Genomic DNA, 25,911 nt, shown 5'->3' on the forward strand with positions numbered 1-25,911 from the left:
TGGGTGATACATGCCTAGTACCATTCCCATGCGCTGGATGATACATACCTTCTACACATCCTATGTGCTGGGTGATACATGCCTAGCGTACATCCTATGTGCTGGGTGATATATACCTAGTACCATTACCATGTGCTGGATGATACATACCTTGTACACATCCTATGTGCGGGATGATACGTCCCTAATACCATTCCCATGCGCTGGATGATACATACCTTGTACACATCCTATGAGTTGGATGATATGCCCCTAGTACCATTCCCATGTGCTGGATTATACATACCTTGTAAACATCCTATATGCTGGATGATACATCCCTAGTACCATTCCCAAGTGCTGGATGATACATCCCTAGTACCATTCCCATGTGCTGTATGATACATCCCAAGTACCATTCCCATGTGCTGGATGATACATCCCTAGTACCATTCCCATGTGCTGGATGATACATCCCTAGTACCATTCCCATGTGCTGGATGATACATCCCTAGTACCATTCCCATGCGCTGGATGATGTGTACCTAGTACACATCCTATATGTTGAATGATATGTACATTGTACAGATCCTCTGTGCTGGATGATACATACCTAGTACTCTTTCCTATGTGCTTACTATATAAGCAGTATGATATCTTCTCAATTTTTGAACCAATGTTCCATAGTATGAATATACCCCTAGCATGTTATAATTCTATATGTGTGTCCTTCTTTAGTTTTCTGGCCTGGTCCAATCATTGTTCCCTGTCTCGGGGTAGAGAGGGGGTTCTGGGTGCCTCCTTCCTGACAGAAGTGCTTCCATTTTGTCTGCTTGTTCATCCAGATGACCCAGATGACCTGGTGGTGACGCGCAAGGGGCAGACTCCATTGAAGGAGTGGGACAAGAACTCCTCACTGCGGCTGCTGAACTTGGTGTACGACGTGACACCTCCTGACCTTGTGGACCTGGTGATTACAGATCTAGGAATGATCCCCTGCACATCGGTTCCTGTGGTCCTGAGAGTGAAGAGTGGAGAGCAGTGATGGCCGGAGTTTGTGTTATTTATCGCTTTGTTATTAAAGAAATTCTGCTTACACCCTGCCGATGTGTGATAGTATAGTGGTGTAGGCCAGTGTGGGCGCTGCTACGTATGTGGCAGGATTTGGTGGTCACTGTCCCACCTGTTGGTCATGTTGGTATTTGCATTACACAACCTCCATATCACAGATATGGACAAGTCAAAACTAGAGGAGTGGTAGCTATAATAAAATGCCTAAAGGATAGGTGTGTGTGCAGAACACAAAAACAGTTTTTATATATCCATTTACATTTCCCTTATTCTTCATGTTCCTCAGGGTTGTTATCAAGGTCCAGAACACACATTATACTTCATAGGTTGAAGAAGTCCCACAGATAGCTTCTGCCTATACCGTCACTGAACTGTTTTCCATAAACTTCTGTTTGCCAACACGTTTCAAGGGCATTACCCCACTTCCTTGGCATATAACTTTTTTGGACATAATTTTCACAAATCAAGACCAGTGTAACCAAAGTCACTCCTGGGAGTTGCATTAACTTTCCTTTACTAATCTGATTATGCATCTCTGTATTTTTTCTTTGTTTCCATTGGAGAGAATTGAGAGGATATCTTACTCTGCTGAAAGTCTGTGTCCAGGGGCGGACTGACCATTCGGGCATTGTCAGAGGGCCCGGGATCAGTAGGGGGCCCTGTGAGAGGCTCAGTGTCCAGTGACAGTGTGGAGAGCGGAGGAGGAGGCAGTCTCAGATCTATGAAGTAACTCACCTTTCACTTCACGTAGTGGTAGAGTGAGTCGTGGTCCCGGGCAGTGGTAGTGCCTTCTACACACTGCTGGTGATGGAGCCGGTGGGCAGCGGGAAGGTGAGAGGCAGTGGTGTATCATCCATGGGTGCAGGGTGTTCACTGCACACACCCTACATCCATGGATGACATGTATCAGGAGCAAAGTTGGGGATGATTGGTGCAGCAGAGGGACAGTTACAAGCACCGATTTCCCTGTATGGCTTTCAATGAAGCAGCTGAAAGCTGCAGGAGGGAGAGGAGGAGAAGCAGCTTCAGCTTCTTCACTGAAAGCCATACAGGGAGATCGGTGCTTGTAACTGTTCCTCCGCTGCACCGATCATCCCTGACTGTGCACCAGATTTCCTTTCTGGGCCCCCCTGTGTTCTCAGCCCCCCTGCAGGTCTCTGATGCCTTGTCTTCCCAGACCCAGACCCCCCCCCCCATCATCCACAACAATGGCAGAACAGAGGAAAGAGCCTGGATCTGCTCTGCCTCCCCCTGTCCCTGACCACACAGTCCATACAGCTTCTGAGAAGAGGAAGTGTAGGGAAATTGTGTCCAGATCAGCTGGCAGCTCTGTGATGCTTCTGAATGTGCCAGTAGGCCGGGAACCATCCATGTGAGTCTTCTCCTTTCCCTTTCCTTCCTCCATCCATTTCCTCCCTCCCTTTTCTTCCATCCCCTTCATTCTTTCCTCCCTCCCTTCTTTTCTTCCCTCCCCTTCTTTCCCTCTCTCCCCTTCCTTCCCTTCCTTCCTCCCTTTCCTTCCCTTCCTTCCTTCCTCCATTCAAACCCCTCCCTTTTCTTCCTTCCCTTCCCTCATTCCTTCCTCCCTCCCCTTCCCTCATTCATTCCTTTTCCTTTCCTGTCCACTGCCCACACAAAATCATTGGGAAAAAAAAATAAATTGTAAAAAAATAAAAAAATTCTGACACCTATGCAATTGTTCTACTGACACCATCCACTGGCCATTCAAAAGCATTTTGAAAAAATTATAAAAATAATAAAACATTAAATTGCAAACATAAAATTGTAAAAAACAAAATCATAATAAAAATAAAGAAGTACTGATACCATCTACTGCCTTACTGACACCATTCTGCACATTCTACCCACTGCCATACACTTCGCACTCCTGTCCCTGTACATACTACCCACTGCCATACACTTCGCACTCCTGTCCCTGTACATACTACCCACCACCATACATTCCACACTGTACATTCCCTATTTAACATTACCACATTCTGCACTATGTAAGTCATCTCAGACAATAATCACACCCCTTTTAAGTCACACACAATTTGTAGCCATTTAAAACACCTCTCTCTCTCTCCCACTCTCTCTCTCTCTCTCCCACATGGCAGTCATCTTTAAACCTAGAAGTTCCCAGTGACTTCTACGGAAAGAAGCCGGGAACATTCATGCAGTCTTTGCTGCAGTAAATATTTAAATGCCCCTTCTATGCAGCTGAGCTGCAATATGTAGGTGGGGTGTTGTGTGGGCGTGACTTGAGTGTAGATGGGGACACAGGTGGCCCCTTTATCTCTTATTGCCTGGGGGCCTTATGAGATGTCAGTCCGCCCCTGTCAGTGTATATCCTGGGATGTTGGAGCAAGTAGACCCTCTCATCTACATCAGGGAACACTGTTGTGAAAGGATCGGGGAGGCTGCCATTGAATTACTCTCCTGTGGGAATGCTAGTTCCCTGGCTGTTGATGCTTTGGCTTCATTGTTGCATGAATAGCTGACCTAGAACAGATATAGTAATACTGTGGTCTGACAGTGTTCCCTAAGGGAACATTGCCCGGATCCTTAGAGTTAGCATATTTCCCGAGAGGGTGGCTGATGTAAACATGTAATCCTTGAAAAAGGGTCCTTTTCTAATGGAGTACACTCCCTGAATCCTCAGTGTATAAACTGTGAGATTGGAGGCTGTAGACCCCTAATCTGTTGAAGAGGTTCTCTTTCTGGGGACTGCTTAAATCCTTAGTGAAAATGTATATCCCAGGAGATTGAAGGGTGTAGACCTCTAATCTTTTTAAGATGTCCTGTTCCCTAGATACACACACCTCAAATGCTCAGTCTCTGGACATGCTAGGAGGTTGGAGTGTAGATCTCTAATCTGCTGAAAACGTTTCCCCTAAGGGTACAATCACGAATCCTCATTGTTGGTGTAAATCACAGGAGATTGGAGGGTGTAGATCTCTAATCTTTGGAAGATGTCCTGGTCCCTGGGGACACACACCTCAAATCCTCAGTCTCAGCACATGCCTGGAGGTTGGGGAGGGGTGTTTTAGATAGATGTAGATCTCTAATCTGCTGAAAAGGTTTTCCCTAGGGGTACACTCTTGAATCACTCAGCTAATTTGACCCCAGTGAATCCTCATTGGTGAATTAAGGGTGTAGACTTCTAATCTGTTGAAGATGTTCTGCTCTCTGGGGACACACACCTCGAATCCTCAGTCTCCACGCATATCCAAGAAGGTTGGAGGTTGTAGATCCCTAATCTGCAGAAAATGTTTTTCTCCCTGGCAGTACGCTCCACAAATCCTCATTATCAAACTATATCCCAGGCGATTAGTGGGTGTAGACCCCAAATCTCCTGAAAAGCTTCTTCTCCTTAGGGGTACACTCCCCAAATCCTCATTTTCAGAGTATATTCTAGGAAACTGTTAAAGATGTTCTGCTTCCTGGGGGTAGAAACCTTGAATCATCAGTTCCCCACATATTCTAGGATGTTGAAAGCTGTAGACCCACAACCTGCTGAAAAGATTCTTCTCCCTAGGGGCACACACCCAAATCTGCATGGTTGGTTTATATCCCAGGAGCTTGGAAGGTGTAGATCAGCCTTTTTCGACCAGGGTGCCTTGGCAAAATGTCTAAAAATTGCCTAAAATTTGTTTGCAAGCCAGCTGGTGGAACAAGCCTGCCTTTTAGATACACAAAGTTAGGGCTTTTCATTATGCAACATTATGACCTACTAGCTTAACAACCAATTACATCATAAGTTGATAAGGAGGACGTTGGTTGCCTGCATAGTGTTCTTGCTTGCCCCTTTCCTGCCCCTTTCCGTCAGCACTGAGGTCACATTAGCTGAGTGATGGAGAAAAACTGAAGGAGAAGAGGAACATTGGAATACTAGTCAGTACCAGTGTGCAAAAGTGTATGTTTTGGAAGAATAAATCAACTTGAACATTCAGTGTCCTACGTGTGTGGATGTTGCTGCGTTATATAAAACTATTAGAATACTTTTTTAAGCTCTCAGACTTGGGGAGGGGCCTGAACATGGAGCCGTAAGCAGCGTGAGCTCCGGCGCCCGCTAGCAATGTGTGCAGCCCTGTCTTGATCCGCCCTGCTGTCTGCCCGGAGCCCTGTCTTACCCGAGCCTGGATGAGGAGCGGAGCCTGGGCATCCTGGTGGTGGTGACCGGAAGAGGTGTTGGAGCCCGGACCTGAGTCCCTGGGGAGAGGGCGGGTCGGTGAGGCTCGGCAGATCTCTGGGAGCAGGAGGCATCGGAGGAGAAGGGGAAGGTGAGAGCGTGCCTGTGACCATGCATGTGACTTCCCAGGTGACAGCCCATGTAATGGCTGGCGGCAAATTTGAAAGTGACAAGCTGTCCCAAAGTCCAGGAATGCAGTGTGGCTTCATGGCTGAAGAGCAGGCTGTATATTAAAGGTGATTTATGCTGGACAGCAACCTTGGGAAAACCTGAGATGCCCTAGAAGTTTAATATACACTAACTCATCTGATCTCAATTGGAGGCAATGGCTGGGACTGAGTGTGCTCTGGTATGGAGAGATCCTGATTTGCTGGCACAAAAGGTGGTGGTGAGTTGCTGTAAGGGCAAGATATTTTATATTTTGATACATCTGATGTTATTGCTGCAGTTTAAACGCATTCCAGAGAATTAGAGGGGATGGAGGACTATACTTGCGGGGGTTCTCAGTGGTTGGCGGAACTGGCTAGATCACTCCTGCTCCCAAGATAACAAATAGGAGAAATTAAAGTCATCAGAGGGAAATGTTTTTCCTGGGGTTGGATAATACAGCAGCGGCGCATCAATAGCAAAGTTAGCGGTAAAGTTTAAAGAGATGAAGAACAGATCAGCTAAAGGGGGGGGGGGACCCCTCAAGTAAGTGCAAATACTAGCACAATAAGGAAATATCTACCTTTGCAGGAAAAAAGACCAGAGCATTTAACACTTGACAAACAACAGGAGAGAACTAGTAAAGGGGTGGGAGATCCCTCAAGAATGTCACTTGGGACACAAGATGTGAACCAGACCAATGATCTGATAGGTGTGGATAATATAACAGACCAAAGTGTTTTGGAACAATAGGGCGTTATGTTACAAATACTACAAAAGCTGATATGGCGGAAATGTTGCAACATTGGAGATGTCTAAAAAAAATGAAATGGTGGCAATACGCAATGATCTGGGTCGAATGCTGACACGTTTGGAAGAAGTAGAGGGAGAAATGGAAACACAGGCGCTTTTGATCACTAACCTAGAAACAGGTTGAAGAGATGAAAAGAGAACATAAAAAGCTTGCATTTAAATTAGAAGATCAGGAGAACAGAGAAAGAAGAAATAATTTAAGGATTCCCAGTTTGCCAGAAGAGTCCCATGGGGAAGATTTAGGAGATAAAATAAAGAAAGTGCTTAACCCATTGATGGGTAGATCCACAATAAGTACACAGGACAAGGAGACCTCAAGGAGTGCCAACAGACTTGCCTAGAGATGTGATTGTTCGGTTCCATTACTGTGAGGACAGAGAAAAAATATGGAAAAAGCTCAGAGAGATCCCTGAAATAAAGTATGGAGAGATAAAGTTGCAAATATTTTCTGACATTGCATCTGAGACGCTAGCTAGGAGAAGGTCCCTGAAACCGTTGCTGGAACAGATGAGGGAGAAAAAAATTCGATATAACTGGGGCTTCCCAGCCTGTGTGATTGGGTGAAAAGATGGGAAAATGGCAAGATTGAGATTCTCAGAAGAATTAAGTGACTTATGTAGAAAATCAGATTAACAGGAAAAGGACATTGTGGGGTGGTCAGGGGGGTTTACTGAACATTCAGGGCCAGGAAAGGAAACGTGGCAGACAGTAAATAAAAGGAGAAGGTAAACCAGTGTGGGGTGAGGGATGAGAGGGGCTGACCCTCCTGTTTTGTTTTTTTTTCTCTCACCCCCTCCTCCCCCAGCTCTCTATCCCCACGCTGGGGTTGTATGTCTCGTGTATGGAGAAACCAGGAGGGTTAGATGGGCAGCAGGAATCAGGCAGATGATAGGAAGGTGAGGACGGGCCGTCCTGGGGCTGAATGCGCTGCCAAACTCTAGATCTCCTATGTTGCAAGATGGGGAGCGGAGTGGGCGTGCGTGTATAGAGCCCCACCCCAATACAGGAATCGCCAGTGGGAAGGTCCCATGACAGATTCAAGAACAAAACTTAAGCCCAAGGGTTCAGGGGAGGGGGGGATTTCTAAGAGGGGTGGGGAGGGGGATAGATCTGCTAGCAATTACTCCCTTGCTACAAATAGGGGTAGGGAGGGAAAATTATACAGAAGATCACTCCTTGCCCCTTTCAAAAGTCGATGGTACCCTGGGTTGGAGGACGAAAGAGTGTAAGAAAAGAAAAAAAAAATATATACAGCAGAGAGAAATTTTATGACTTATAATGTTAAGGGACTGAATATACCAGGAAAAAGACATAAGATTCTTAGAGAATTATAACAACGATCTATTGGAGTAGCATTTTTACAAGAAACACATTTATTACAGGAAACAAATGTATTATATTCTAGACATTACCCAACCTGGTATTATGCTGATTCACCTACCAAGCGGGCTAAAGGAGTGGCAATTGGTATTGCTAAGAATTTAAGATTTAAGATATAGTAGAGGTTGGAGGATCCTGAGGGGCAGTTTTTGTTTCTGAAGGAAAGATTACAAGAGATTGAGTGCACATTGGCAAATATTTACTACCCCAACAGAAATCCGGAGGCCTACCTTAAGAATATACTGGGAAGACTGTTGGATTTCAAAATGGGCAAATTGATCGTGGCAGGGGATTTTAACTTCTGCATAGATCCGCAGGTTGACGCAACGTCGCGTGTGCAGAGAGAGGAAGGCAATACGAAGAATGCTATATCAGTGTCAATTAGTAGATATCTAGAGGATTAAACATCATAGAGATAGAGGCTATACTTTCTACTCTCCGGCCCATGCGGCGTATTCAAGATTAGATTATATTTTGTTGGAACATAGATTACTGGAGTCATTGGTTAAGGTCAATATAGAAGTTACAACAATATTGGATCATGCACTAGTTACAACAATATTATTATGGGGAAGGGAGCAGGACAGGATAAATATGTGGAGGTTAAATGAGACACACCTTCAGGATCATGACACACATGAGAATGAAAAAAAAGAAATAGAGCAGTTCTGTCATGGAAATTTTGTATTGTTGGTCGAACTTTAAATGTGTCATATATTCGTGTTATTCATATGTCTCTCGTGTGGCTTAATTAAAGCTCTGAAGGCTGCAATTGGGCCATGCGCATGTACAATGTATGTATTACAGTACTCAGCTTGGTAATGGATGAGATGGCAGATCTGCGCTTATAGACCGGCGTGTATACCACCACGGCATTCGATGCGAATGCCGCTGGCAGTAGACCGTGGGCCTGTATCCACATATCAGCAGCATAGTACCACATGGGCTTCATAACGCAAGGCGCCAAGCGGTACGAACTCCGCGTGTAGGCTTATGCATATCTTACAACCCATTACCAATCTGAACTGTATCCGGATGGATGTGTTTTAATAAAGATCGTACCGGGCCCATCCAGGTACAGACTGATATTTTTAGGGAGTGCTTGTGCAGAGAATGGACATACCAATAGAAGCTAGTAGGACAGGAAATATGACCTCAGATGGCTCATGGGGGGGAAGGGGAGGAAGTCTGCTGACCTCAGAAGACTCATGGGGGAGGACCAGTGATAGATAATAGGAAAGGCTATGCTCCAATTGGAATATACATCCTGTGTATAGGCACTCCCCATTGCATTGTTTGGTGGGAGGGGATTGACTTTATTCATGTGGGGGGCATGTGTGTATTTTTAATAAAACAGAGAGCTGGGTCTAAAACCAGCCCTTATGTGAATTGCAACCATCATCCTGAGAGTGTCGTTTGATCATTCTAGGGTAACAGAGCTCTAATTCCCCCACATTTCAACAGAGCCAAAGTATTTGGATGGGCAGGAATCGTGTAGTTTAGCTGCAGTCGTGGTAAGCAAGATTCGCACAGCTTTATGGGGGATTTCTGCGCATCCAACTGCGAGTACTCACGGTAAGGAGAAATTCGTTAAAGCGAATTTCCAAGACAGTTTGGCGAGCCTGGTGGATACTAACGCGTATTCTTGCATAGCTAACCAAGAACGGGGGGGGAAATAGCCATCATGAACTAGCAAAAAGTATGCCGGCACATTTCAGGTCTCTCTGCCATTAAGAGGATCGCTTTTTGCGTGTTCGTGTGGCTGATTTCGCTCTCTGTTAGCTAACAAGAATTACTGCTTGGCAAGGACCTATTTTTTTGTCCTAAACTCTTGATTTGTGGGTGAAAGACAAGGGTTTGTCTCTGCGGAGAGCAGCAGAGGGGTGGGTTTGGTTGGCTGGATTTGGTCAAGTTTAAAAATCTTCCAACCAAAAATTAAACGGGTATATGTTTTAGTGGGTAAAAGTTGTTGCATAGTGTTAGGTAAGTATTTGCGGGTTGTAGGTACTGTGGTAATTGCTCTACCCTCCTCCACGTGAGGTCATTATTACAGTGCTGAAAGGTTTAGGTTAATTGTTAACTGCTGTAAGATCTCTGTGTGTATGTAGTCTGTGCAATGTTTTGTGGTACTACTGCTCCCAGCAAGCATGCAGCAGGGGGTCCTTTCTGTTACATGTGCATGTTAGTGTGATATGTTGGTGTTTTATGTCCGTTCTGTGATTGTGCCAAATTGTGTTGTATGTGTGCTGTATATTGTTGTGTAATTGTCCAGTGTATGTTCTGTCCAAAAGTCTGTTTTATGTAAGAGGTTAGAGGCAATTTTGAGGCTAGAGTCTGCCGTGTGCTCCTCTGTGGGGGGCCATTCTAGTGTTACCATGTGCTTCCCTGTGGGGGGTCACTCTAGTATCTGCCATGTGCTCCTCTGTGGGGGGTCATCTTCTTGACTAACCACATGGACTCCTTTTGTTTGGTGGCCATTTTGTTGGCTACCATGTGCTTTCCCTGTTGGTGGCCATTTTGTTGACTACCATATGTGCAGTAATCTCTATGCAATGTGCATGAAGTTTCCTATATGCATTTGAGCCATATTGTGTTTTTAATCCAAATTTTTTACAGTTTCATTTGTTTGCTTTTAGCTTTAAATTTGCGTATTGCCAGCCAATTTAAAGTGTGTTAAGCGAGTTTTACCTTCACGTGTTCCACATTTAGTGAGCGCGGTGAAGTCTGGGTTTTTGCACATAGATTTCTTGTATAGTGATTATGTTTTTCTTGTGTTTTTCCTGTTAAAAGTAGTTCCTTATTATAAAGCGGGTTTGTTTTAAGCTGCTGTGTCACGTGTTTCGCGTCCAGCAGACTTTTTGTGTAAACGGTTTTAGGTGGTTGCAGTGAAGATTGCGTGTGTAACGTGGATCGTTTAGCGGTGCTGATAGGAGTGATTTTTGCGTCAGCAACAAGGTTACTTTTGGCGCAGTTTTTCGGTTTACCTCTGTGTAATTGTTTTACTGTGAAATGTCCCGTGTTTTTCATAAGGATCCACTTTGTCCTTTTTAACAGTTTTTCAGGTTGAAAAAGGGTTTTTCTGTGTGTATTAGGAAAGTTTTTTTCTTTACACAAATTTCCTAAAGGTCAGTTAGCAGGTTTCTGGCCAACCAGTGACCCCTAAGTAACATCCAAGAACCCCTCTTTTTGTTTTTTTTTTTTTAAATTTAAATATTTATTAAATTTTTCATATTAATACAAAAACCCAAAAAGGGAAAAAAATTCTCAAACAAATAAACATTTATAACATTTCTATCTTTCCCTTACTAAAATCTCTTTTCATTCCCATCCCACTACCCCCCCTTCCCACCCCTCATCCCCCCTCCTCCCCCTCTGCAGACTCCAGCCCATTCTACTTTCTTGAGGCTTATTAATTTTTTGCTAACATCCTAGTTCATATTTTCCTATATTTCTCTTTCAATCCTGCTTTTTCCCATTTTTCCCATCTCCTGAAATAAACTCTCATCTTATCTTCCTGTATATGGTATGATCTTTCCATTCTACCTATCTGGTTTACTCTATTAATCCAGTCTTCCTCCTTCGGTACCTCAGCCTTCCGCCAAAACTTAGGTATCAACCCTTTCGCCGCATTCAAGAAATACCAAATACCTGAGTCTTTATATTTATTTACTGATGTCTCCACATTGTGTAGGAGGCACGTCGTTGGGTCTAACCCTATGTCAATTTCAGTTATTTCTTTGATCAATTTGACTATTATCTTCCAAAAAGCCTGGATTTTCGGACATTCCCACCATATGTGAAACACCGTGCCCATCCCTCCACACCCTCTCCAACACTTATTTGAGTTCTCCCCATTCATCTTGTGCTCTACACTCGGTGTAATGTGCCATCGTGTTACACACTTATAATTAACCTCAACCTCTCTCATACTCACATTATCGTGTATCAATCTAAACATCTTTCTCTGTCTATCTTCATCAAACCCCACTCCCATATCTCTTTCCCATTTTGTGATAAAAATTGGCTTTGTGTTTGTGTCCAATTCTGTGAGTATTCTATACACTTTTGAAATACCGTGCTTCCCATCCCTTCGTGTCTCTAACAACCTTTCAAACATATTCCACTCCTGTTTTACTCTCAGGGGTTTCGGTAGATTTCCAATAAAACATTTCAATTGATGATATTTCCATTCATCTATTCTAATAAAAATATCTCCCTTATTCTCTATCAAATCTTTAAGTGGTCTCAATTCCCCCTCCACCAAAACTTCTCTCAGTTGGGTATCCTCTTTTCTAAACCATCTCCCTGATATCTTATTTTTTCCCGGAGGAAAGTAATCAGTATTTATGAGAGGCATTAATATAGAATTAAATTCCCATTTCATATTTTTGTGTAAATTGTCCCATATCCTAAGAACATTTAGAGTGTAAATACTTGTGCTTTCTTTGATTCCCCTAAACTGTGGTGGAACCCATATCATCTGGTTCAATCTAATGCCACTTAGATCATTTTCAATTGTTACCCAACTTTTCCCCTTATGGTTAAATGTCCAGTCATATATTCTTGCTAAAACCACTGCTTTATAGTATCTCTTGACATCTGGTAGACCCAATCCCCCTTTCTCTTTAGTCCTACTCAATGTTTCATATGCTATTCTGGGTTTTTTATTCTTCCATATGTATCTTGTTAGCGTTTTTTTCATTATCTTAAAGAAGGCTTCTGGGATTTTAATTGGTACCATTTGAAATCTATACAGTATTTTAGGCATAATTACCATTTTGACTAAGTTTATACGTCCTATCCAGGATGGATTTCCTCCTTCCAATCTTTTTAAATCTTCCCTGATCTCATTTATCAAAGAGATATAGTTTAATCTATACAGATGCTTGGATGAGGCAGTGAGTTTTATTCCTAGGTATTTTATCTCTTTTTCTCTCCATATAAAGGGGAATTCTTTTTGTAGTTTTTCTTTTTCGTTCTTTGATATATTAATATTCAGGATCTCTGTTTTCGTTGGATTAATTTTTAAATTTGATAGTTCACCGTACTCCTTCAGAATCTTCATTATATTTGGGAGAGTTATTCGGGGGTTCCCCACATAGAACAATAAGTCGTCCGCAAAGGCCGCTACTCTATGCTCTATGGATTCTATCTGAATTCCCTTTACCGATCCACTATTTCTTATTATTGACAACAAGGGTTCGAGTGACAATACATATAGCAGGGGGGATAGTGGGCAACCTTGTCTTGTACCATTAGACATTCCAATGGGTTCTGATCTCTCCCCATTTACCGTGATGATTGCAGTAGGCTCCCTATATAATTTACTTATCCACTCTCGCATTCTATCGCCTATCCCCAGGACTTTTAAGTTGTCCATCATAAAGCCCCAGTCCACTCTATCGAATGCCTTCTCTGCGTCAATCGACAAGAGCACCACCGGGGCTTTCCCTTTTCTACTTTTCTGGATAAGCATGAGGGTTCTCAAGCCGTTATCTCTACCTTCTCTCCCCGGTACAAAGCCCACCTGATCTCCATGTATCCATTCAGGCATCAAGTCCCTCAACCTGTTTGCTAACACCTTTGCATATAGTTTAGTGTCAGTGTTCAATAATGAGATAGGTCTATAGCTGGAGCACTGAGATGGATCTTTTCCCTCCTTGTGAATAAGCACTACATGGGCCTGTAGGGATTCTCTCCTCACTTCCATCCCACCTCCCAGAGCATTCATATATTTCTCCAGCTTGGGTAACAGTACTTCACTAAATTTCTTATAGTACTTAACTGTATAACCATCCGGGCCTGGGCTTTTTCCCCCCCCTGTGCTTTTTAATGCTGTTTTAATTTCTTCCTGGGAAATTTCTGCGTCTAAGGAATTCAACTTTGCTTCACTTAGTTTTGGTAATCCCGCATTTTTTAAGTATGTCATCTTTTTTTTCTTAATTCCCTCTTGAGTTTCTTTTAGAGGGTCTTGGGGACTAATATTATATAATTTTTTATAATACTCCGTAAACACTTTAATAATCTCTTTATTTGAGTGGACCAACTCCCCCTTTGAGCTTTTTATCTTTTCTATATAGTTCCTATTTTTCTTTTTATTCAAAGCTCTCATTAGATATCTTCCTGGTCTGTCCCCCCATCTATATCTCTCGTTCATAACCCTGTTGTATACTCTTCTCTTCTCCTCATCCATCAACCTCTCTAGTTCATCTTTTTTATCCAATAACTTCTGTCTCGTATCATTTGTTATTTTCTTTTTATGTATCTGCTCTAAATCCAATATTTCTTTTAATAGCCCACTGACCCTCTCTCTTCTTTCCTTTTTTTTCCTTGCTCCTGCCGCAATCAAGATTCCTCTTATGAATACCTTATGGCTTTCCCAGACTGTGGCTATCGATACTTCCTCTGTTTCGTTCTCCTTAAAGTATACCTTAATCTCTTCCTCGATTTTCTGAACTACCTCCTCATCTAGAAGAAGAACCTCATTTAACCTCCACCCTAATCCTCCAGTCCACCTTCTTCCCCATCCCATTTTCATTACGACCGGAGCATGGTCCGAGAACGTCCTTGTCTCTATGTCAATTTTAACCAGGTGATCTATAAGTTGATGGTCTATTAAGATGTAATCTAATCTCGAGTATATCTCATGTGCATTAGAGAAGAAGGTATAGTCTCTGTCTTTCATATGCGTTATTCTCCAGGTATCCACTAGTTGACATTCATACATCGCTTTCTTCAAAGCTCTCAGGGACCTGCTCCCCTCTCTCTGCACAGAAGAGGTATTATCCCTTTGTGGATCCATACAGAAATTTAGGTCTCCAGCTACTATCAAGCGCCCTTTTTTGAATTCCATTAATTTTTTCAACAGGCCCTTCATATATATCTCCGGGTTTTTATTAGGGCAGTATATATTGGCTAAAGTACACTCTATCCCCTGAAGTCTACCTTTTAAGAATAAAAACCTCCCCTCCGGGTCGGTTCTTCTATCCTCCAGCTCAAATCTCATATTCTTTGCCAAACCTATTGCAACCCCTTTTGCTCTTTTAATTGGAGAATCTGCATAGTACCATATTGGGTAGTGTTTAGATTTCAATTTCACATTTGCCTCTATCTCAAAATGCGTCTCCTGTAAAAATACCACTGACGTCGCCCTATGATGTAACTCATTAAACAACCTAAACCTCTTCCCTGGACAACTCAGCCCATTCACATTATAAGTTATAAACTGTATTTCTTCCATCTTTCCCACTTAACTCCATCTCTCTTCCAGATGCCTCTTCCTCTTTGTCCCTTCTGTCCTGCAGAGTATTAACCCAATACCTCCTCCCCACCCTCCCTCCCAACTCCCGTCCCTCCCAACTCCCATCCCCTCCCCCCTCCCACCCATTTTCCCATCCCACCCCCCTTCCTCCCCCTCCCCTCTTTTTAGGCCTATTGATTGCCTACCGATCATTTGTGGTAATACTATCCACTTTTGATTTAATCTATAGGGGCAAAAACTCCAGCCCTGGACAGCTTTCCACCCTTCCCCCCCTCCCCTTTAACCCCTAAGTCCTACCAAAATATCTCAATAACAGTGGTTTGAGGGCGGCAGGGACAAGGCGGAGGGAGACAGGAGGGCAAGAGAGAGAGACAAAAAAAAAAAAAAAAAAAAAAAAAAAAAAAAACACTATTTCTCTCTCTCTCTCCCTCCCCCCCCCCGCCCCCCCCCATCAACCAATTGCCAGTCCTCTTTTCTTTTCGTTCTAATTTCCCAGTGTTCTTCTTCCCAGCCAGGAATCTCCATTCTTTGTAGATTGAGTCTGTCGCAAAAATTTTTCAAATCTTCTGGGAACCTAAGATATGCTGTATTTCCACTTCTCCATCCTATTAGGCACTCAGGAGTCCCCCATCTATATTGCACCTTTTGTTCTTTCAATCTTTCCAATAGAGGTCTAAGGGTTCTCCTTCTCCATAAAGTCTCTGGTGACAAGTCCGCATATATCTGTAAGTCCTTTCCTTCGTACATAATTACTGCTTTTCCCTTTATCCTCTTCCAAATTTTATCTTTATCTAGGAATTCACAAAATTTGACAAGTATATCTCGTGGCCTGTCCTTTCCCGAAATTCCTTGGAATTTTCCTTGTCTAGAGATTCCTTCTATTTTAGTTTTTTCCATACTAGTGCTGTCCATTATGGAATTTAATATTTTACAGACCATCTCTTGCAAATTTTCTCCTTTAGAATTCTCTGGGACTCCACGTATCCTAATATTTCTCCTCCTGTTCCTATTTTCTTGTATCTCAGCCTTATAAAGCAGTTTTTCTTGGGCTTTCCCCATGTTAATTATTTCTTTTTCCAATTCGGCAATAATTTGGGACTGATTTTTGACTTTTTCCTCCGTTTCTTCCACTCTCATCAAAAGGTGTCCCAAATCATTTCGAATATTTACAATTTCTTGTTTTATTGTTTTCTCTAGATCTTTGAACATTTCTGCCATTTCTTTTTTGTTTGGTATTTGTAGCTCTGTCTCCATCTCTGTATTAGCCGATATTTGTTGGCTGCTAATATCAAGGCCTAGTGATAGTCTAGGGCTGCTTTCCAGGCTTAGATCTACTTCACCTTTTCCACTTTTGCCCTGAGTCCTTTCTGGGGTTATATTTCCCTGGGAAGTGTATTTTTTAATAGTACCAGTCTGAGTCCCTTTTAGCCCACTTCCTTTTGCGCTTTTATTTTTCATTCTTCTATTGCTCTTTTTCTTCTTTATAAGCTCAGGGGTTAAGGAGAGATAACTAATAATATATACAGCACAACTTATCCATTCATTTGGTTTTCAAGCTTATCATTCGTCTTTCCTCTTCTCCTTTTTACTGCTTTATAATTCCCACTCAAGGGGATCCCCTCTCTTCTCTCACACACTGCCTCTCCCAACAGCCCACAAGAAGCATGTACTTTTATTGAGACTCGGTCAGAGTCACTCACCCTGCTCGTATCTCTCTTCTTCTCGGGGCCCGACCAGCATTTCTCTCCGTCCTTCGGCTGGGCAGTGTGTCCGTTTCAGGGGTTCCTCCAGCATAATCCTCCTCCTTTCTCTCTCCAATCCCCCGTGTCTCTCCTCCTTCAGAAGCAGGACTCAGAGCAATGGGCCAACCAACAGGGCCCCAAACAACGGACCGACCAGCACGACCCCCAGCAGTCCTGCAACAATTAAGGTCTCAGCCAGCAAGTCGGCAGTCAGAGCTCCGGGCAGATACCGGCTGACAGGGTTCTGAGCACTGGGCTAGAATGCAGAGCTCCGCGCAGTGAGCCTACCAGCAGAGCACCAGACTATCGGTGCTAAAACAAGGGACCAGGTATTAGGTCGGCAGCCGTGCTCCCAGGGGAAAATTCACAAGCCGATCAGCTCCTCTCTCTCTGCATCAAACACCGGCCGGCTTCCTGGATTCCCAGTGGTGCTTAGCGGCCGGCCACGTGACTGCACCGCTCCACCTTATCTGCCCGACACACCTTCACCCCGAGCACCGGAGCCGAATCCCTTCTCAGAGATCAGCTCTCCCACAGGGTTCCTCCATCGATCCAAGGGGGACCACCACACCGCAGCTCCACATCACAGGTAGGGGTTTGGGGAGGTTGGTGAAGAAGCTTATCCGAGAGCTCCTACATCGGGCTCTCGTCAACCGCCATGATTAGGCTCCACCCCCCTGACCCCTCTTTTTGTTTTGACTTGTGTTAGCTACTGTGTGCAGGGAGAGAAAAGCCACTTTCATCATTGTGCGGTGTGGCCTGCCAAACACAGTGGGTGATGAGAACCACATAAATTACGCTGTGCGAGTGGGCGGTCCAGGGAAGTGTAACGCTTAGCCTGGTTACCACAAACACTTTGGGTGGTAAGGATCACATAAATTGCGCTGTGGGAGTGGGAGGTGTGCTCTCAGTCTGACCGCCACTTGATGCGCTTCGGGTGATCGATAAGTATCACATAAATTACGCTGTGCTGGGAAAGTGGTGGAATCAGGCCTCTCGGTAGGATCCCACCGAGTGCTCCAGGGGGTAAACAGGTACCCGGACGCGGGATATATACCAGTGACTAGTCACGATGGGCAGTAGTCAGTCCATGAAGAGAGAGGGGGAACCAGCCCTCTTCAGGGTAAGGACAGCTGCACAACTGATGAAGGAGAGTTTGGGGGGGAAGTCTACAGAACCCCTCAAAAGGTGGAATAAATGGTCGAAGGGTACCAGATGGGAAATTCCCCGGGAAGGTACATTTGACGCATGGAGGTGGGAAAAATTCATCTCTGAATTTGAACCACGGATGCAGGCGTCAGAACTAGAGATCGCACAGCTATGGCTTCACAGGTCAATCCGATTAGGGAAGCAGGGCATACATAAACTGGTGTCTGTCCGGAAGAACCAGGTGATGTATACCTGGCCTCCAGAGGGAATAAAACAGGAGGATCCAGTGTCAGAGGTGGAGGAAGCTCTTTCAGGGCTGACTCTACTAAGGCAGGCAGGATCAGGGTCTGCTGGGGTTCCCCAACAACCAACAGTGGCTGAGATAAGTATAACTGCACCTGTCTCTTCTGTTAGTGACATCACTCTTGACGTACCTTCCGTGTCTTCTGTCTCTATGCCTCAGCCTCCACCTCTACCTCTCCCTTCTTCCTGCTTCACCCCAGCTCCTTCTGTTTCCAACTATGAAGCCTACTCAACAACCGATTTGCAGACTATCTGTGAATCAAGGGGAATAGACACCCGGTTAAGAAACAGGGCGGATTGCATCAAAGCGCTACGAACCACTGATCAGACCCCTGCCCCCCAGCTATACCCTGATCTGAGGGACCTCAAACCTGAAGGTGCAGTAAGCGAGGTGGTTAATCTAAGCCCACCGATGAAGCTGGGTCAGCCCTTGCACTCTTCCCGGACCGAGGCCTATCCAGTCAGAGTGCAGCAATTTGAAGGTCCTCCCAATGCACAGGGGGAACGGACTTTAGGGGAATGGGTAGTTTGGCATGTCCCCTTCACCCCGGCAGAGATCCGCACTATTCTGGCTGAGCTCCCGGACTATCGAGTCAATCCGAGAGGATTTGCTCGAATGTTTGGACAAAACCAGTTCAGCTATGGTATGAGCGGGTCAGATTGTGCGCAGATCCTGCGGGCTAAGGTGGGCATGGAAGTAGCCAGTACAGTGATTGCAGGGTGCTCTATAACCACGCATGAGGAGATGACTTCAGGGGGCAAAGAGTTCTGTACACAGCTAAAGGCAAAGCTTCCAGAAATGTATGGTGCTACCTCTACTACGGACATGATGAAGCTCACCCAGGGTCCTAATGAGGAAAGCGCCTGCTTCTGGCGCCGTCTCAAGCAGACGGCACTGGATGCGGATCTGGAAGTTGGACCTGATGCTCCAACTGAAGGGGTAAAGGTGACCGCGACGCACATTCTGTTGCGGGCCAAATTTTTGGAAGGCATCAATATTAAAATTCGGGAAAGGCTGGTTCTGGCCCGACCCGAATATAATGAGATGTCTATCCCTGCTATCCTTTCCACTCTTGCGGCAATAGAGAGGGAAATGGATAGAAGAAAACAAGACAAGGCCAAAGTTCTTATGTCCCAGACCCCACACGAAAAACCAAGGGATCTGGGTCACAGGAAGGATAGGCCCCCACCCAGGTGCTTCCAGTGCCACCAAACGGGGCACATGAGGAGGAGCTGTCCCCAATTACCTAAAGGTCGATGGCAGTTCATTCCTGATGAGTCCTCCGCCCCTATGACCACCATGGTAAGTAACTCCTATGAATTCTCATAGGAAGTTGACAAATCAGTGTCAGCCCAGATCCATCTTTTTCTAGAGGAATTAAAATATCCCCTCCCTTGCCTCACCGACACCAGTGCAGCAAGAACGGTCCTGCGAAAACAGGACATCCAAGGCAAGGTACCCCTCTCAGGGGAAAGCCCTCCTAACCCCTACTAACCTCACTATCAAACGATGCACTATTCTTAACCCAGCTTCTCTTCTTCCTGTGTCGGAAGATGAGAAGGGGGGGGAGGGCAGCAATGACAGTGCTGAATTTTGCAACACGACTAACAATACTAACACCTCTTATGCTAACATGTCTTCTTTGTCCACTACTAATCTCTCTTCCAAAGGACACGACTGCATTTCTTTGGTGGAACTGGAGTCAGCGGCGACACACCCCATATCACCCCGAGAGTAGCGGTAAGGTTGAACGTCTTCCGATACCCAAAAACCTTGGCCTGAGTGTCTCCCCATTGCCCCCTATTCCATCCGGAATGCCCCTCGGCAACCACATGGGCTGTCACCCTACGAGGTGTTGTTTGGGGGACCTCCCAAAACAGGGTTGTACTTTCCTCAACAGTTGTCGTCTTTGCATTCACAGCTTACAGGTTATGTGCAATCTCTGCAACGGGAGCTGCAGAAGATACACCATCGGGTTCGCGAATCGCTCCCCGATCCAAATGCAATAACTGGTGTTCTTTCTATTGAGCCAGGTGATTGGGTCATCCTAAAGAAACATCAAAGAACCGGACTCGAGCCACGGTTCACCGGACCATACCAAGTCCAGCTGACGACACCTACCTCACTCAAACTCGAGGGACGAGACAACTGGGTGCACGCAAGCCACTGCAAGAAGCTTTTCAGCTACACCAGAGAATGAGGGGTGTCATTTTCCTTTTTCTTTTTGTTTGTATGTCATACATGTGTGTGAACGGAGGAAAAGACGGCAGATACCCCAACCTTTTATTTAAAATGCACCTGCGTTTAGCCAGAACCGCCAACAAAACCAACTGTTGGGTATGCTCTAAGCCCCCACCCAGTCATCACATGTCCGCAATGGCCGCTGTTCATGCCCTATATGACATCCGCGTCGGCATGAAAAAGCAAGGGACACCTGGTCAGCCCCCACGTAGACATTTGTCGGTAGAACTTAATGACACATTTTTAGCAGGTAACATCAGTTTTAGCACCAATATTAGCTCTAGCTCCTGTAGGACCCTCGTCAGTCCATTATGGGTAATTGGGCAGCTAGGCAGCCCTCAGGTGTGCTTTAACATCAGCTTTGGCACAGGTAACAAGTTTGTTGGGACTACCACCTGCGAGGGAGGTATAACTGTCAATCTGACTAACCAGACTTCCCTTCTGAGTAACCACACTGACCGACCAGACCACGTGTGTTGGAAGGACGGATGTGATGTGCAGACTGAGGGAGCAATCCCCCAGTCTGTGCAACTGTTGCTCAGTGCCAGAGGCCGAACGAGGAACTCTTCCTGCTCTGCTCTGACAGGTCCATACTATTTTCTGTGTGGTTCGGCAGCCTATAGAACATTTCCCCAGAACGCGAAAGGTTCGTGTGCCCTCATAAAGCTAGTCCCCGCATCCTATGTAGTGATGGATCATGAAGAGTTGATGGTCCACAAGAAGGTAAGGATGGCAGGGAGAGTTCGCAGGGAGCTGTTCTCTGAGGGCGACCAAGCATGGGCTTGGTTCCCCTCATGGACAGGATGGGGAATAGAACTTATGAAGCGCCTGAACAATTTTTCTGTCATCGTGGATAGTATGTTTAACGAGACCGTAGAGGCTGTCAGAGAAATTGCCCAAGAACAACGGCAGATGGGAATTTTAATGCTTCAGGAGAAGATGGCCCTTGATTATCTTTTAGCCGCCAAAGGGGGGTTCTGTGAGTTCATTGGAGAGGATTGTTGTACTTGGATAGAAGACACCGATGACAAGGTCCAGGCCCATATGGACAAAGTTAGTGAACTACAGGGAAAAGCTAGAGCTATAGCTAGTGAGGGTTGGAATCCGTTCAAGGGTTTGGGAGGATTGGGAGATTTCCTGTTCTCCATCGGATCTTGGTTGAAGGAAGTGGGAGTGTATGTCCTGATGCTTCTCTTTTTCATCTGCCTTTTATATGCCGCGGTGAGATGTTCCTGTTGCCTCATCGACCGTGTAAGCCAAGCTCGGGCAGACGACCACATCTCCATGCCCGCTCCTGGGATCCCACTCCAACCACTGATCGGAGGAAGACCTCACCAACCATCCACCTTCTCTACAGATTACGTCCTGGCTTCCCTCTAATTTATCTCTCTGAAGACCACATTCTCCAAGACCTTCAAGCAAGCTTCAAGCCTCATCATGGTTTGTGTCTGCAATTTGGAAAACCGTCTGGGTCGAGACCAGCCTTGTGTGGCCCCGTCTGCAGGGGCAATTTGAGAATCTATTGCTGGATCTCCCCAGACCACCGTGGGATCACAAGCCTTATTCATACCACAAGTCTGTTTGTGGTTTTTGCAAGAGCCTTCCTGTAGTGAAGGTTCCAACGCTCTTGAGGATCATTGCTTCAATCAAGCCTGTTTGCGTCGAGTCTGCGTCGGGTCTTGTTGTTTCAGGTACCCCGTGGAGCTTTATTCTCAGGGACAACTACAGGAACTCTTTGAAGTTTGAGACTACACCCATCAAGCTGAAGAAGATCAAGAAGGGACACGAGGAGAATATGATAAAACAGGAGGGAATGTCATGGAAATTTTGTATTGTTGGTCGAACTTTAAATGTGTCATATATTCGTGTTATTCATATGTCTCTCGTGTGGCTTAATTAAAGCTCTGAAGGCTGCAATTGGGCCATGCGCATGTACAATGTATGTATTACAGTACTCAGCTTGGTAATGGATGAGATGGCAGATCTGCGCTTATAGACCGGCGTGTATACCACCACGGCATTCGATGCGAATGTCGCTGGCAGTAGACCGTGGGCCTGTATCCACATATCAGCAGCATAGTACCACATGGGCTTCATAACGCAAGGCGCCAAGCGGTACGAACTCCGCGTGTAGGCTTATGCATATCTTACAACCCATTACCAATCTGAACTGTATCCGGATGGATGTGTTTTAATAAAGATCGTACCGGGCCCATCCAGGTACAGACTGATATTTTTAGGGAGTGCTTGTGCAGAGAATGGACATACCAATAGAAGCTAGTAGGACAGGAAATATGACCTCAGATGGCTCATGGGGGGGAAGGGGAGGAAGTCTGCTGACCTCAGAAGACTCATGGGGGAGGACCAGTGATAGATAATAGGAAAGGCTATGCTCCAATTGGAATATACATCCTGTGTATAGGCACTCCCCATTGCATTGTTTGGTGGGAGGGGATTGACTTTATTCATGTGGGGGGCATGTGTGTATTTTTAATAAAACAGAGAGCTGGGTCTAAAACCAGCCCTTATGTGAATTGCAACCATCATCCTGAGAGTGTCGTTTGATCATTCTAGGGTAACAGAGCTCTAATTCCCCCACATTTCAACAGAGCCAAAGTATTTGGATGGGCAGGAATCGTGTAGTTTAGCTGCAGTCGTGGTAAGCAAGATTCGCACAGCTTTATGGGGGATTTCTGCGCATCCAACTGCGAGTACTCACGGTAAGGAGAAATTCGTTAAAGCGAATTTCCAAGACAGTTCTATGAAAGAAATGAGACTGAAGGAGTGTCAGTGGCCACAGTCTGGGAAGCCCATAAGGCATATATCAGGGGAATATTGATAGCGATTGGGGTAAAAAAAAGGGAATGGCAAAAGAAAATCAATCCGTTAGTAAGGGAATTATATGAGTTGGAACAGTATCATAAAAAGAGAATAGCAGTAGACATACAGCAGCAATAATAAAAAAGGGAGAGAAATTAGATAATTTAATGGAGGAAGAAGTGAGAAAAACTTTCAATATGATGGCAAGAGAATATCAGTGGGGGAATAAACCGAGTAAATATCTAATGAGAGTACAAAGAAAGAAGAAATCCAGAAATTACATTAAGAACAATGGAGAACTGGCGTATTCGACCACTGATATCGCTAAGATATTAAAAAAATACTATAGCAAATTATATAACATAAATCGGAAACAGTTAAGAGGGGGAGAGGAGGAGCGAACAAGACAAAGGCAAAGGTATTTAAAGGAGGTGAATTTACTGATTTTAGGAGAAGATCGATTAAAACAGCTAGAAAACCCAATAACGCAGGTGGAAATGCAAAGGGCATTGAAGGAGACAATTGCTAGGAAAATCCCGGGGTCAGATGGGTATACAGTGAGATATTACATAAAATTTCAAGAACAACTGAATGCATTAGGAGAAGGGATGAAGATGAGGGAGGAGTCATTACAAGCATATATTACACTCATATTAAAAGAGGGGAAAGATGGGACCCAATGTGCTAGTTATTTCACTGTTAAATACAGATACTAAACTGTTTGCAAAGGTAGTAGCAACCAGATTGAAAGATCTAATGCCTGAGTGGATTTATCTGGACCAAGTGGGATTTGTTCCCAGGAGGGAGGGAAGAGACAATGGGTTAAGGTCATTACTCCTTATACAGAAAAGTAAGAGAGAAAATCCCCCTGTACTGGTTTTGCTAGTTGATGCAGAGAAGGCTTTTGATAGGGTAGATTTCAGCTTTATGTTAGACACGTTGGAGATCCTGGGTATTGGGCCCAAGATGAGAGAATGGATAGGAAAGCTTTATAGTCAACCTTCTGCTGCAGTAAAGATCAATGGGTCGTTATCAGAGTTCTTTAGGATGTATCACAGGACAAGACAAGGGTGTCCGCTTTTGCCTCTGTTGTTTGTTCTTTCCCTAGAACCCCTCTTGGCAACAGTAAGAAACAGTATAGATATAAAAGGGATCCCGATAGAGTAGATAGAACACAAAGTGGCAGCGTATGCAGATGATATGCTGTTCTATGTGGCTAATCCTAGGCTGACATTACCTAATTTAATGAAAATAATGAAATGCTATGGAGAGATGTCAAACTTAAAAATTAACCCGGTAAAGTCAGAAATATTAACTTCCCGATAATGGGAAAAAAAACCTTGCAAAGAGAATGTAACTTTTCATGGAGGGAAAGAATTAAAATACCTGGGGATTAAATTGACCTCATCCTTAAAGAATTTATATATAATAAACTATATCCCATTAATAAATGAGATACAGGAGGAACTGAGAAGACTATCGGTAGGACAATGTTCTTGGATATGACGAATAAATTTGATAAAAATGATAATCGTCCCAAAAATCCTATATAAATTCCACATGTTGCCTATACAACTCCCAGGAGTCTATTTTAAAACAATTAGAAAAATTATATTGAGATATATTTGGGGAAATAAAATACCAATAATAAGTTATGAAGTGTTATGTAGAGACAAGGATAAGGGGGGCCTAAGTGTGCCTGATGTTAAGAGATATCATTATGCAGTTTTACTTTCACGCATTTTTGATTGGACAAATAATGCACTAAGTAAAAGTTGGGTGAATATAGAAAACACATTTAGCCTTTGTTCACATATATGCGGTGCGGTATATCGAATGCGATGGCATCACCCCTACGGTAGACGTGTATTGACACGAAACGCGTCTAGGAGCAGCCTTCGCACGCCTTGACGTTACGCCGCCGGGTCAGGAGGTCCGGCGGCCCACCTTTGGTATTCACTGGTCAGTGTATAGAATCTTTTTTTTCAAGCTGCTTATACTGGCTACAGGCTGCAGGCATGCGTTTTGTAACTTTTATGGCTTACGTTATTGGATTTAATAAATAATTTTAAAACATACTACACTATGAGTATTTTTACTCCTTACATCTGGCACTGAGTTCCCATACCTCAGCCCCAGCATTTTCAGGTTCTCTGCGTGGATCCAAGGAGCAGTGTGATCCGACCAGGCCAGCATCGTCTTACCACCGACGGACCATCTGGGTACTATAAAGCAGCGCCTACATGGGACCCCGGCTACATATAACCTGTACATGCGTATTAATATTGCGCTTCTGGTAAGCAGGCAATTTATCTATTCCTGGGATTGGATTGCACCTATACTCCCTGAGAGTCCCCCATCACTGAACTGTTTATCATCTTCAATATTCCTATATTTGATGACCGCATATATAATTGTCACTTGGATATTATTTTTGTAGCGCTGCACTTTATTGTTTCTATTCTGGTTGGAAGGGCTTGTAGTTCCTTTTGTGCATTTGCCGCTCACTGAAGTGCGCTCACTTTTCTTTATTTTATACAGTTTTACTTTCACGCATTTTTGATTGGACAAATAATGCACTAAGTAAAAGTTGGGTGAATATAGAAAACACATTTAGCCCTTGTTCACATATATGCGGTGCGGTATATCGAATGCGATTCGCACATGAACCTCACCGCATTCCTGTGCAAATCACATGTGATTTGCGTGCGGTGCGATTGGAGCCATACATTTTGTATGGCTCTAATCGCACCCGCACCAAAAACGTGCAGGATCCTTTGTTTGGTCCGCACTAGAATCGGATCGCATG

General features: G+C 44.4%; 1 protein-coding gene across 4 annotated transcripts in view; it reads left to right on the plus strand.

Annotated features, from left to right (window-relative positions):
* EIF2B4 (eukaryotic translation initiation factor 2B subunit delta) overlaps positions 1-1,082 on the plus strand; it is a 29,755-nt gene extending 28,673 nt beyond the window's left edge. For all 4 annotated transcript variants that reach the window (XM_089688747.1, XM_089688748.1, XM_089688750.1 and 1 more), the window contains one exon: positions 825-1,082. In XM_089688747.1, the coding sequence (XP_089544873.1) occupies positions 825-1,024 (200 nt within the window). In that variant the 3' untranslated portion in view covers positions 1,025-1,082. The remainder of the gene's footprint in view (positions 1-824) is intronic.
* The last annotated feature ends 24,829 nt before the right edge of the window (positions 1,083-25,911 follow it).

The sequence above is a fragment of the Staurois parvus genome, unplaced genomic scaffold (genome assembly GCF_062004578.1).
Source record: "Staurois parvus isolate SC_StPar_1 unplaced genomic scaffold, SC_StPar_1.0 ptg000453l, whole genome shotgun sequence".
Taxonomy (NCBI): Eukaryota; Metazoa; Chordata; class Amphibia; order Anura; family Ranidae; genus Staurois; species Staurois parvus.